This window comes from Doryrhamphus excisus, chromosome 15 (assembly GCF_030265055.1).
Source record: "Doryrhamphus excisus isolate RoL2022-K1 chromosome 15, RoL_Dexc_1.0, whole genome shotgun sequence".
In the NCBI taxonomy this organism is placed as follows: Eukaryota; Metazoa; Chordata; class Actinopteri; order Syngnathiformes; family Syngnathidae; genus Doryrhamphus; species Doryrhamphus excisus.
In genome coordinates, this window is record NC_080480.1 from 15,908,169 (window position 1) to 15,921,244 (window position 13,076).

At 42.0% G+C, this 13,076-nt stretch overlaps 1 protein-coding gene across 11 annotated transcripts in view; it reads right to left on the reverse strand.

The window, feature by feature from the left end:
* LOC131102953 (SRC kinase signaling inhibitor 1-like) overlaps nt 1-13,076 on the reverse strand; it is a 104,165-nt gene that overhangs the window by 70,992 nt on the left and 20,097 nt on the right. For 9 of the 11 annotated variants that reach the window (XM_058048672.1, XM_058048679.1, XM_058048678.1 and 6 more), the window contains exon 1: nt 12,900-12,984. The exons of 1 other annotated variant lie outside the window; for it this stretch is intronic. In XM_058048672.1, coding sequence (XP_057904655.1) covers nt 12,900-12,981 — 82 coding nt within the window. In that variant the 5' untranslated portion in view covers nt 12,982-12,984. Of the gene's footprint in view, nt 1-12,899; nt 12,985-13,076 lie in introns of those variants that run through there. One more of the 11 variants, XM_058048675.1, reaches the window with a different exon arrangement.

Consider the following 13,076-nt stretch of genomic DNA (forward strand, 5'->3'; position numbering starts at 1 on the left):
CTCCCTATCCGTGTGGAAGTGGTAAGTTTTTTGGCGATTTAAGTTTAAAGGAAATAACTTGAAGGCTACCGTTTAGGTCGCTAGCTGTCTAGTTTGCGAGTTAGCATGTGTCTCAAGACCCTGCAGTTGCGCAATATGTTGTAAATAAATTTAAAAAAAGAGTATAAATGTGACTATAGTCGTGTTTTGTCATGTCTACAGGGCTCTAATAATGCTTTGTTAAATTTTAATCTGAAAAAAATAATTTGTCTACCCACCAACTATATGTGGTTTCTTAAGTTTTTATTATTTGCCGTTTTATTATTATTATTATATTTATTTATTACTGATTGATTTTCTTTATACTTGATTTGTTTATTTATTTTTCATCTTATTTTGTGTAGAAAAATAAAAAGTAAGATATTACTTTTATTGCTTTTATTGTAGAAAATTGGTACCAAAGCGAAGTTTTTTTTAATTTTTTTGTTGTTAATAAATTAATAATTTTTTTTTTTTTTTTTTTTTTTTGGGAAAACCTGATGCGGCCCAGTCTCACCCAGACCCTAGCTCCAGTGGCCCCCCAAGTAAATTGAGTTTGAGACCCCTGCAGTAGAGGGATGCTGATTTAGAAGTACCAGCATCATTACAGCTAGCTTAGCCGCACGGGGGCTTAATGGACGAGCAGGAGGGGGTTCGACAGGAGTGCAAGGGAAAGTCGAGCTGAGCAACAAAGTGCGGAGTCAATGGCCAGCAGCTAATTACGACAACAACATCACCATAGATCACAGAGACAGCGTTATTAGCCATGAGACAAGGGCCACACATCCGTCTTTTTGCGCTCTCTAATATCCGGTAATTAGTCACAAAAGATCCAACCTACGTTTAACAGCTGACCTTAAAACATGGCCGCTTGATACGCCTTCTGGCTGAAGGCCCCTGAACATCACAAGGAGATAAAAACGTTAGTCTTGCTCCGTTCTTTGTGTTGTTGTTCTCGTTCCCAGACAGCCTCTAAAAGCCTTTTTCCTGTCGCCTACAGTGCGGTAATCTAAGGTTACAACGGGGGTGCTATAACTCAGCTTTATGTGATCGGGACCCCCCCCCATCCTCCTCCTGCACCTCGTGACAAACGACCCAAAGTCTGACGAGCCATCATTTGGCCCTGAGAGGCCGCAGGATGAAGCTGACTAAACTATTTGTTGAGAGCTTTCTTTCCGGGAGGAACGTGACAGCGAGCGTCTGTCACCGCGTGGACCACCGGCGAGCGGCGAGTCATCAACATTTCATGTGATGGTTCTACGAGGGATACACGGCCGCGTTAGCTCATTTAAATGTAAGTGAATCACAGCGAGGGACCGAAACCGGATAGAGCCAAGCTAAACTATCCCGACTAACCTGTAAGTAATATTAATATTAATAAAATATGACCGGAGCGAAGACAAAATTAATACTAATAATTTTAATAATATTAAAATGAAAAAGCCAAAGCATATCAGTATGAGGAATCAAACTATGGATATATATATATATTATATGTGCTATATATATCACTATATTGACAGTTAATATGGTACCCATTATGTCATTGTAATGGTAATATTTCATTTGAACAGATTACAATTGAATGCATCACATAATCAGTTCACAGTTCCACATGTCCAAAAGGAGTAGGAAGAAGCAAAGCTTATTAAATCCTACCCCTACATCTGGTACTTTTACAATCAGTAACTGTTACATTTGTTCACTTCCTGCTTTCCTAATATAATTTAAGTTTTTTTGTGTTTTTGTTTTTAATTTTTTTATTATTTTTAATAATAATTTTTTTATAATATTTTTTTATAATAATTTTTATTGAATGGTCATATCACCTCATACTTTGGTATGTGGCAACAAAAAAATGACAAAAAATACGGTATGTGACAAAAACATTTTTTTTTTACAAAAAATACAAAATAATAATTAAAAAAATATTTTTTAAATATTTAATTAAATTATATCAGAACTGATTATGTGATGCATTCAATTGTAATCTGTTCAAATGAAATATTACCATTACCATTACAATGACATGATGGGTACCATATTAACCGTCGATATACGTAGTGATATATATAGCACATTATATATATATATATATATATATATATTTTTTTCATAGTTTGATTCCACATACTGAAATGCTATGGCTTTTTCATTTTAATATTATTAGTATTAACTTGCTCCTTTATTCCGGTTAATAAGCTTTGCTTCTTCCTACTTTGATTATGTACAATATGTACAATCAATTGTAATCTGATGCATTATCATTACCATATATATGTCATAAAGAGATGCAGTTTTCTTTGAAATATATATAAATTCTTAGCATATTTATATAAACCCAATCGGATTCCAGAATGGTTGCCTTATAACGTTCTTTCAACCAACACACAACCAATCAGAAGACCAGGATGGTCCCCCCACGATGAAGCCGTCATGGCGTCTTCCAAAGCATATGAAACAAGCTTCTCGTTTTCCAAGAGATTTATCTGAAATCCAGCACAAAAAAAAACTGCCACATTGGATTTAATCACTTATGCAGAGTTTACTGTACAAAGGAGGAAAACACGTCCAAATTAGTATCAATGATTTTCAGGGAGGAGAAGAAAAAATTCAGGTTTGAATCCGATCAAAAGGGGGAGTCAATCGTGTGAGAACCGGCATTGGTTCTTCAGAACTACTTCACGGGCCTCCATGGTGGCTCCCACAGCTTGGTGTTCCTTTTAGGAGATTATAACAACCTAATAGTACCTTTTCTTGGCTTGGTGACAATAAACAAACATCATCAATGACTCTACTGCATATTAATATTGCTAAAGCTTCAGGTTTAAGAGGCTTTACGGGTCCGGGTTGTTCTACTCCAACCTTATCTGCAAAAATCCAGCTGTCCTTGAAGAAAAAAAAATAATATTTTTTTTTTACTGCTGACAAGACGAGAACCGACTGTTCCGACTTTGGCCTGCCTTCCAGCCACTGACACGTGTAATCCGTGATATGGAGAGAAAAAGAAACAACAAATCAGCCATTTAATTAGCTCTAGTTTAAAACGTATTTATCAAACAGGAAGTTAAAATAGCAGCAGTAATGAGCTGGAGAGTGTGAGTGTGTTTAATAGAGGGTATAATAGTCTCCAATCAGGGCGAGGCGTCGAGGCAAACAAAGCGGATTTGGCCACAGCAAAATAACATCTAGCTTGATATCGCCGATGGGTCAGGTGGGCGAGTGGCGGGCTGGATTCATGGTCACCGCGGGGTGTAGTATGGTTAGAAAAATAATAATAATATCGGGGCTGCACGGTGTTTAAGTGGTTAGCACGCAGGCCTCACAGCTAAGAAACCCAAGTTCGATTCCACCCTCGGCCATCTCTGTGTGGAGTTAGCATGTTCTCCCCGTGCATGTGTGTTTTTTTTTTTCCGGGTACTCCGGTTTCTACCCACATTCCAAAAACATGCTATGTTAATTGTTTAATTGGAGTGTGAATGGTTGTTTGTCTATATGTGCCCTGTGATTGGCTGGCCACCAGTTCAGGGTGTACCCCGCCTCTCGCCCGAAGACAGCCGGGATAGCCTCCAGCACCCCCCCGCCACCCTCGTGAGGATAAGTGGTAGAAAATGAATGAATATTTAAGCATTATTAGAGCCCTCAAGACATGAAATAACACCCCTATATTGACTTTTAAACTCATATTACTCAAATTTATAAAGGAAATAAAACCTTTTAGGGGCTAGCATTCCAAAAACATGCTAGGTTAATTAGCGACTCCAAATTGTCCATAGGTATGAATGTGAGTGTGAATGGTTGTTTGTCTATATGTGCCGGGATAGGCTCCAGCACCCCCCGCCACCCTCGTGAGGATAAGCGGTAAAAAAATGAATGAATGAAAGTCTAAAGGTGACTATAGGGGTGTTATTTCATGTCTAGAGGGCTCTAATAATGTTAAAAGCCATATTTAGGAGGTTGTAAACACATTTTTTCGACGCTCTAACTCGTAAAATATTCCATTTATAAATAAGGAATACGACATTGCACTGCACGGTGTAGGAGTGGTTAGCGCGCAGGCCTCACAGCGAGGAGACCCAAGTTGTGCCCTGTGATTGGCTGGCCACCAGTCCAGGGTGTAACCCCGCCTCTCGCCCGAAGACAGCTGGGATAGGCTCCAGCACCCCCGCGACCCTCGTGAGGATAAGCAGTCAAAAATGAATGAATGAAAGTCTAAAGGTGACTATAGGGGTGTTATTTCATGTCTAGAGAGCTCTAATAGTGTTAAACACTATATTTTCAAGTCTCTAAATAGGGTTGGGTGTACCCCGCCTCTCGCCCGAAGACAGCTGGGATAGGCTCCAGCACCCCCTGCGACCCTCGTGAGGATAAGCAGTAGAAAATGAATGAATGAAAGTCTAAAGGTGACTATAGGGGTGTTATTTCATGTCTAGAGGGCTCTAATAATGCTAAAAGCCATATTTAGGAGGTCGTAAACACATTTTTTCGACGCTCTAACTCGTAAAATATTCCATTTATAAATAAGGAATACGACATTGCACTGCACGGTGTAGGAGTGGTTAGCGCGCAGGCCTCACAGCTAGGAGACCCGAGTTGTGCCCTGTGATTGGCTGGCCACCAGTCCAGGGTGTAACCCCGCCTCTCGCCCGAAGACAGCTGGGATAGGCTCCAGCACCCCCGCGACCCTCGTGAGGATAAGCAGTCAAAAATGAATGAATGAAAGTCTAAAGGTGACTATAGGGGTGTTATTTCATGTCTAGAGAGCTCTAATAGTGTTAAACACTATATTTTCAAGTCTCTAAATAGGGTTGGGTGTACCCCGCCTCTCGCCCGAAGACAGCTGGGATAGGCTCCAGCACCCCCTGCGACCCTCGTGAGGATAAGCAGTAGAAAATGAATGAATGAAAGTCTAAAGGTGACTATAGGGGTGTTATTTCATGTCTAGAGGGCTCTAATAATGCTAAAAGCCATATTTAGGAGGTCGTAAACACATTTTTTCGACGCTCTAACTCGTAAAATATTCCATTTATAAATAAGGAATACGACATTGCACTGCACGGTGTAGGAGTGGTTAGCGCGCAGGCCTCACAGCTAGGAGACCCGAGTTGTGCCCTGTGATTGGCTGGCCACCAGTCCAGGGTGTAACCCCGCCTCTCGCCCGAAGACAGCTGGGATAGGCTCCAGCACCCCCGCGACCCTTGTGAGGATAAGCAGTAGAAAATGAATGAATGAAAGTCTAAAGGTGACTATAGGGGTGTTATTTCATGTCTAGAGAGCTCTAATAGTGTTAAACGCTATATTTTCAAGTCTCTAAATAGGGTTGGGTGTACCCCGCCTCTCGCCCGAAGACAGCTGGGATAGGCTCCAGCACCCCCTGCGACCCTCATGAGGATAAGCGGTAGAAAATGAATGAATGAATAATAATATCAGCATGTAACAAATTGCGAAAGGAGGAAGTGACGTACGTCACAAAACAAAAATGAAAGTTCCATGTCTATAGATTTTAAGACGTGTAGCGAAGCCTGCTTTTTAATTTCGTCCTAGAAACGTCCTCCGTGAAGTCGTGGGCGTGTACACTGAACTGTCTCGTCTCGCCATGGGCGGGTCAAAGGCGGTACGGTACGGCGGTCATGACAAGACGACTTAAAAAAAAAAGCCAGCGTTTGAACTCCTAACCGCAAAACAAACAAGCGAGGAAGATAACATCCCATTTAGCGCTCGTAAACAGGCTCCAGGGACACACATACGACTATAAGAAGTCATAAAAGTTTATTATAATAACCTTTAACAACCGCTTGTGTCCAAAACATGGAGGATCCATCGGCACCACGACGCAATCAAACATCGGAATATTCAGCATTAAAGCCTTTTTTTCATCTGTCAGATCTGTTCCGGTTTCAAAGAAATCCACGTCAATGAGAGCGATGTTCATCTCCAGCGTTCTGGCACATTAGTTTTGGAATGAAAAAGCGCTAGGAAAGGAGCTCCGGTGTTCCGACGTAGCTCCGGAGCAGGTAATCCCAGAGTCTGTCAGGGGGAGACGGTGTGGATTTATGACTATAAACCCTGACAGATACAAGAGGAACCTCCTTGCCTTTTACATTAAACCCGGCTTTCAGTTTCGGTTTAAAGCTGGAATCAAGGTAATTATGCTCGCTCTTGGGGTTGAGTCACCTATACGGTGGATACGTGGAACGTGCCCGCCGAGAGTTGCAGGTTATGATTCCGACAAAAATGGAGGCTGAATAGGGAATGGGAAGACTGACTATAAAGCAAGTGATTTGATTGGCAGGGTGCCGCCGCCGCCGCCACATCGACCTGGGCATCTAGTCCGGATGCTTCCCGGACACCGGCATGCCCAGCCGGGAAAAGGCCCCGGGGGCAGACCTAGGACACGCTGGAGTGGATTATGTCTCACAGCTGGCCTGGGAACGCCTTGGTGTCCTCCCGGTGGAGCTGGAGGAGGTTGGCCAGGGATCGGGAAGTCTGGGCTGCCCTACTATAAGACTTCTGCCCCCGCGACCCGGACCCGGATAAGCGGAAGAAAATGGATGGTGCCGCCCACTCAAGAAATCCATGCATGTGATATCGGGACCTTTGGGGGCAGGCGGCAGCAAAAAGGCGGTACACAGAATCCGCTCAGGTGAGAGTTTGACATTTGACTGAGCATCGGAGTCAGACGCAGAACAAAATTAGGGAGCCCGGAAAACTGAGTGGAATCTTAATAACACGGAAAACCGAAGCGTAGGATGAAGAAAATGTGACATGCTTGAGATCAAACGGGGATGGGGACAGGGTGGCGACCTGCATCATGATGCGGGATATCACTGACTAAAAGTCGTAGATTTACCCATGTCAACCGTTGACGATCCGGGAACAGATTTTGGGCGTACCCCTGTCATTGCAACATCACATCGAGGGGCGCCCCGGTCGGGGGAAGCGGACTGGTGTCATGTTGAAGCTAAAGATTTCAGACAAACGAGAGCCCTGCACTTAAGGGGCCTCAAGGCGCCCCTGTTCCATCTGTCTAAGGAAAACTCCAACGCTGCCATCTTACCACACCTACGCTTCATCTCCTCTCAGGGAAGATGTGTCAAAAGAGCCTGGAACCCACGGGAACGGGGTCCAATTCCATTACGTACATAGAACTCTTCGGTACCCTCAGGACTCTTCAGCTCTGAGTGGCGACAATGGCTGGCTGTCCGTCACGCGAGGTCTGACCCAGATTCTCTTGAGTGAGGGGAAGGTCGAGTGGCGAGATGGGCGTGTATCTCGGCCATCCACCCATCCACCCACCCATGGGACCGATACGCTCTCTCTCTCGTCAGAACCACTTACGTCCCCCGTCCCGGAGTTTGAGCATGTGGGAGTGAAAGTCAAGGGCGGCGTGGAGCCCGGCGTCTTTACTATAAGGCAAACGCTGCCTCAGGGGGAAAAATGGCTGACGACGGCGCCGCCATGTAAAGCAGCTCATTAGGCCGAGGCACCGTCGGGTGCTGACTTATTCATGGCAAGCGCCGCGGAACAGAGGCCGCGGAGACAAGAGTTCATTTGCTTACTGGTGTGAGTGCCAGATGAAAAACGCTGAAAAACTTTGTAGGTTTCAGCCTTTCAGGCAAATCTGGAATCCAGAGAGAACGCCGGGAAGAAGGTGGGATGGATGTTTGGGGGAGGGAAAAAAAAAGAGGCTTAAACGGAGACTCGCTATGGGATGTGGACAAGTCATCAAAAATAAAAAATAAAATAAAAATTAAAAAATTAAAAACAAATAAATAAAAAAAATAAAATAAAAAAACTTAAAAAATACAAATTACAAATAAATATAAAAATTAAAATACAAATAAAATAAAATAAAATAAAAAGTGTCTCCTTTCATGGATGTTTGGGGGAGGGAAAAAGAGGCTTAAACAGAGACTAACTATGGGGTGCGGACACCTTGTTAAAAAGTGTCATAAAAAATAAAAACAAATATAAATATAAAAACAATAAAAATAAAATAAAATAAAATAAAATAAAATAAAATAAAATAAAATAAAAAGTGTCATCCTGTCATGGATGTTTGGGGGAGGGAAAAAAGAGGTTTAAACGGAGACTCACTATGGGGTGCAAACACCTCGTTAAAAAGTGTCATCAAAAATAAAAACGAATATAAATATAAAAATAAAAACAATAAAAATAAAATAATAAAATAAAATAAAATTAAAAAAAAGTGTCATCTTGTCATGGATGTTTGGGGGAGGGAAAAAAGAGGCTTAAACGGAGACTCACTATGGGGTGCGGACACCTCGTTAAAAAGTGTCATCAAAAATTAAAAATAAAAACAATAAAAATAAAATAAAATAAAATGTGTCATCCTGTCATGGATGTTTGGGGGAGGGAAAAAAGAGGCTTAAATGGAGACTCACTATGGGGTGCGGACACCTTGTTAAAAAGTGTCATCAAAAATAAAAAATAAAAACAAATATACATATAAAAAATAAAAATTAAATAAAAATTAAATAAAAATTAAATAAAAATTAAATAAAAATTAAATAAAAATTAAATAAAATAAAAAGTGTCATCCTGTCATCGATTAATTGTTTTCTGACTGTGGATTGGATGCTTTGGGAGTCTGGACTGTGGAGTTTAAGCTCAAAAACTGCTAAGAGGAACAAGATGAAGATGCCGCATAAGTAGGCGGCCACATAATCCAACATTTTTTGGACTTCCCAGTGTATTCCAACATGCAACTGGAAGCACAAGAAAAAAAATAAGTATAATGTTTGCATTAAAACCCACTTTCCTTTTTGCTCGGTGGGATATAAGTATATGCTGGATGGAGTTATCCTGCAAGAAAATGTGCAGGGTATTAAGGACAGAAGGGGCATGAGCTAAAACCGCCATCATCCAAAACTGTCTATTTCCTGCTCTCGCTCAGCTTGAACGCTCTGTGAGGTACAGGCATCCTCCCTATTTTCCCGCGACCTTGACGCGTCCTTGCATGACGGTGCGACTGCAGCGTTAGCTTCAGCGTTTTGAGGCCGGGGTGCTATCTCCAACATCCCAGCGTGTGCGGGGGAGAGGACTTACGCGCCCGGGCTTCCTGTATATCTGTTGCTTATCTCAATCACGCACACCCCCTTTTCTTTCCACCCCCCCGCACATACTCTTCATCAGCGTCCCTCGTTTGCTGGCGTCACATGCGGGCCAAACAACATCCCTCCCCTGCGCTACGCTTTCACTTTGTTTCCGGAACAAAGCAACATTCCTGTCAGGCGAGGGATGATTGGCGTGGAGCTGAGGCCTTTGTTGACTCAATTCATGCGGAATGGTTTTTTTTTTTTGGAAATGAATCCCAACTGGGATGACATTTAATAGCCTGACATTGCTATGGCATCAAGGTTTTGACGCACTAAACTCTTTAAATTGCAGAAAGTTAATGAAAGGAAATCACTCTCTGAATGCCGACTCGTATGGAATCGGACGTCACTAGGTTCTGAGAACAGGGGGGGGGGGGGGCTATTATTATTATTACTAGTATTAGTCTGCTTATTGGCTTGCTTATTAGCCTGCTTTTGCCCTATTATATCAAATTTGCCCGAATTTTTTTTTGTAAAAAATCAATACAAATTTAAAAAAAATCAACAAAAATTACAAAAAAATAAATAAAAATTAGAAAAAAAATAAATAAAAAATATTAAATTAAATTATTTAGATGCGCAGGATATGAATGAATGTAGTAGACATTCAAAAAAAATTCAAAAAACAAATAAACAAGAATCGGAATATAACGTTCCTACTTTTGGACAGATTTAGTAGAGATACTCAATTGTTTTAGGCCGCCATTAAATTACACACAAGTACACACAACTGCAAAACTGCTGCTCAATTATATAATAATCATTATTATATTAATAATTAGCCGATTATTATTACTATCATTATTCTTCTTCTGATTATTACTAGTATTAATCGGATAATATTAGCCTGCTTATTGGCTTGCTTATTAGCCTGCTTTTGCCCTATTATATAAAATTTGCCCAAAATGTCTTTGTAAAAAATAAAAAAAAAAATCAATAAAAATTACAAAAAAAAATCTATAAAAATTACAAAAAAAATCTATAAAAATATCAAATTATTTAGGGGGATTAAAAACATTTTAGGGGGACTGAAGCCCCTCCTAAAATAGGCCTAATGATTCTACTGGGATGCCTCTCCATATGGTTGTGTGTCCATAAACAATGGAACAGTGGAATCTCGATTTTCATGATTCATTTCCGAGCCCACTTTTGCTCCAATTCTACCCACACTGGTAAATAAATATAGAATTAGAACAAATATACTTTTGCACAAATAATTATGAACCGTTACCTTAGAGCTAATAATACCGAATACCAGACACAGCTGAGTGGGAGAGCATTAGCAGAAGTATTTAAATGGACTCGTCTTCCCGCTGAGACGCAATTCATAACCACCGTCTTCCTGAATGACGAACACCTAATCAGACACCATCTCAGAGCCGCATCACGAGAGGCGGCGGAGTCAGCGTTCCCCCTCCTACCGACCTTCATCAGTGGGTTATTATTGATACGGCCGCCGAGTGATAGCGCTTCGCAATCAATGCTCATTTTTCTTTACAGATACTCTCCGCCAGCTAGTGGATTTGGGCGCCCTTCACAGAGTGTGTTCAGTGGGAATGGAGCCGGCTAATTGGCCGAAGCGGTGTCTGCTCCTCGGTCCTCGTGGAAGCGACTATGAAAGGCGAAGAGAGCAAAATGCGTCGATGCCGTTGACGGTCCTTTGCCAATAACCACTCGCAGCTCATATTTTGTCAGTTTCTCGGGCGCCAAATTAACTCTTGAGTGGCAGTTTTTGAAAATAAAAATACAGTAAATGCTGTCATTTATATCCGGGACCTTTATTTACCTAAACCAATCAGAGGACCAGCTGTTATTTGGTAGCAGAAACGAATAATTGAAGAGAAACTGGCATTTCTGAATTGGAAAAACTACTATGTAACAAGTAACAAACTCTAATCATGATTTGGAGTGCATGAGAAAGTAATAAGAAAAACATAGCGCTCTATATTGCACAACACAGCAGCAACAAGTACCAATGTTGTGATAACAATAATGTCAACCAGCATTAATATCACAGTAGATTTGTGCCACGAAATATCGTATTTCAAGGTTTTTCAAGAATTAATAAAATTACGGCGGTCGAGAGGTTAGCGCGCAGACCTCATAGCTAGGAGACCAGGGTTCAATTCCACCCTCGGCCCTCTCTGTGTGGAGTTTGCATGTTCTCCCCGTGCATGCGTGGGTTTTCTCCGGGAACTCCAGTTTCCTCCCTCATTCCGGGCTGCACGGTGGATGAGTGGTTAGCACACAGGCCATACAGCTAAAAGACCCAAGTTCGATCCCACCCTCGGCCATCTCTGTGTGGAGTTTGCATGTTCTCCGTGGATTTCCTCCCACATTCCAAAAACATGCTAGGCTAATTAGTGACTCCAAATTGTCCATAGGTATGAATGTGAGTGTGAATGGTTGTTTGTCTATATGTGCCCTGTGATTGGCTGGCCACCAGTCCAGGGTGTTCCCCGACTCTTGCCTGAAGACAGCTGTGATAGTAGAAAATTAACTAATGAAAGTCTAAAGGTGACTATAGGGGTGTTATTTCATGTCTAGAGGGCTCTAATAGTGTTAAACGAGGCTCTAACTAGGGTCTAGAACCAATTAACTACAATAAACAAGGTTTATGATACAAGCTGTACACTGACTACTCTACAGTATATGCAGATTTACTTCCTGTGGAATCCAGGGTGTACCCCGCCTCTTGCCCCAAGACAGCTGGGATAGGCTCCAGCACCCCCGGCGACCCTTGTGAGGATAAGCAGTAGAAAATGAATTAATGAAAGTCTAAAGGTGACTATAGGGGTGTTATTTCATGTCTACAGGGCTCTAATAGTGTTAAACGCCATATTTTTGAGGCTCAAACTAGGGTCTACAACCAATTGATGATGATACAAGCTGTACACTGACTACTCTACAGTATATGCAGATTTACTTCCTGTGGAATGCCCCAAGACAGCTGGAATAGGCTCAAGCACCCTCCCGCGAACCTCGTGAGGAAAAGCGTTAGAAAATGAATGAATGAATGAAATACAGAGCAGCCCACAAAAAGAATCGAACTCAAGTCTTCCCAATCTCCTGATTATGTGACCAGCATGCTAACCACTCATCCACCGCACGGCTTACTAATAAGTCATAAACAGGTTTTCTATGCTGTAATTATGAACATATCGCATTTATTAACAATTAATCCAATATAGTGGAAATTACATTAACGCAATGTCGTCTGGAACCAATCAACAGCTATGGAAGCCACTCAGAAATGATGTTACATAAAGAGGCGAGCCCAATGAGTAGTTTAAAGGTCATGTCCAAGTCCAATCAATCATCCAATCCCACATTTATGCACATTTTATAGGATTTCTTTCTACTTTTACAGAAATGAATGAGCCGTTTTCCTGTTTAAGCTAAGCTCTTGTCAAGTAAACATACCCCAAAAAGCCCAAACCAGTTTGACACATCCTGCAACTCACTGCCGAGTGTACAGAGAGCACATTGTGTACAGAGAACACAGCCACGGTAGGCTTGAATGATTCATGACAATAAACCTCGCCGGTAGTTTGTTTGAGCTAAAAGCCGCACAAAGCAAAAAAACCAACAAACACGGAGAGAGAGAAAAGGTATTTTGGGAGCATCGGAAAAAGTTGCTATCCTGCAGGGTACGAGCACACTAGCACAAATTGGCGCAGATGGCTATCAGCGTTTAAAACCGAGAGCGAGAGAGAGAGAGAGAGAGAGAGAGATTTGGATGAGGAGATGAAGCCCTCTTACCTCCCACGACAGCATCCTCGCATCCTAACACCAACACCTGCCCCGCATCGGACAGGAACATCTGGTATTCCTCACCAAACATCCCAACATGTCCGACCACCTGAGCACCACAGCACGTTTCATCAACTGTACACCCCCACCCCCCCTCTCCCCTCCACGGTGATATCAACACAAACA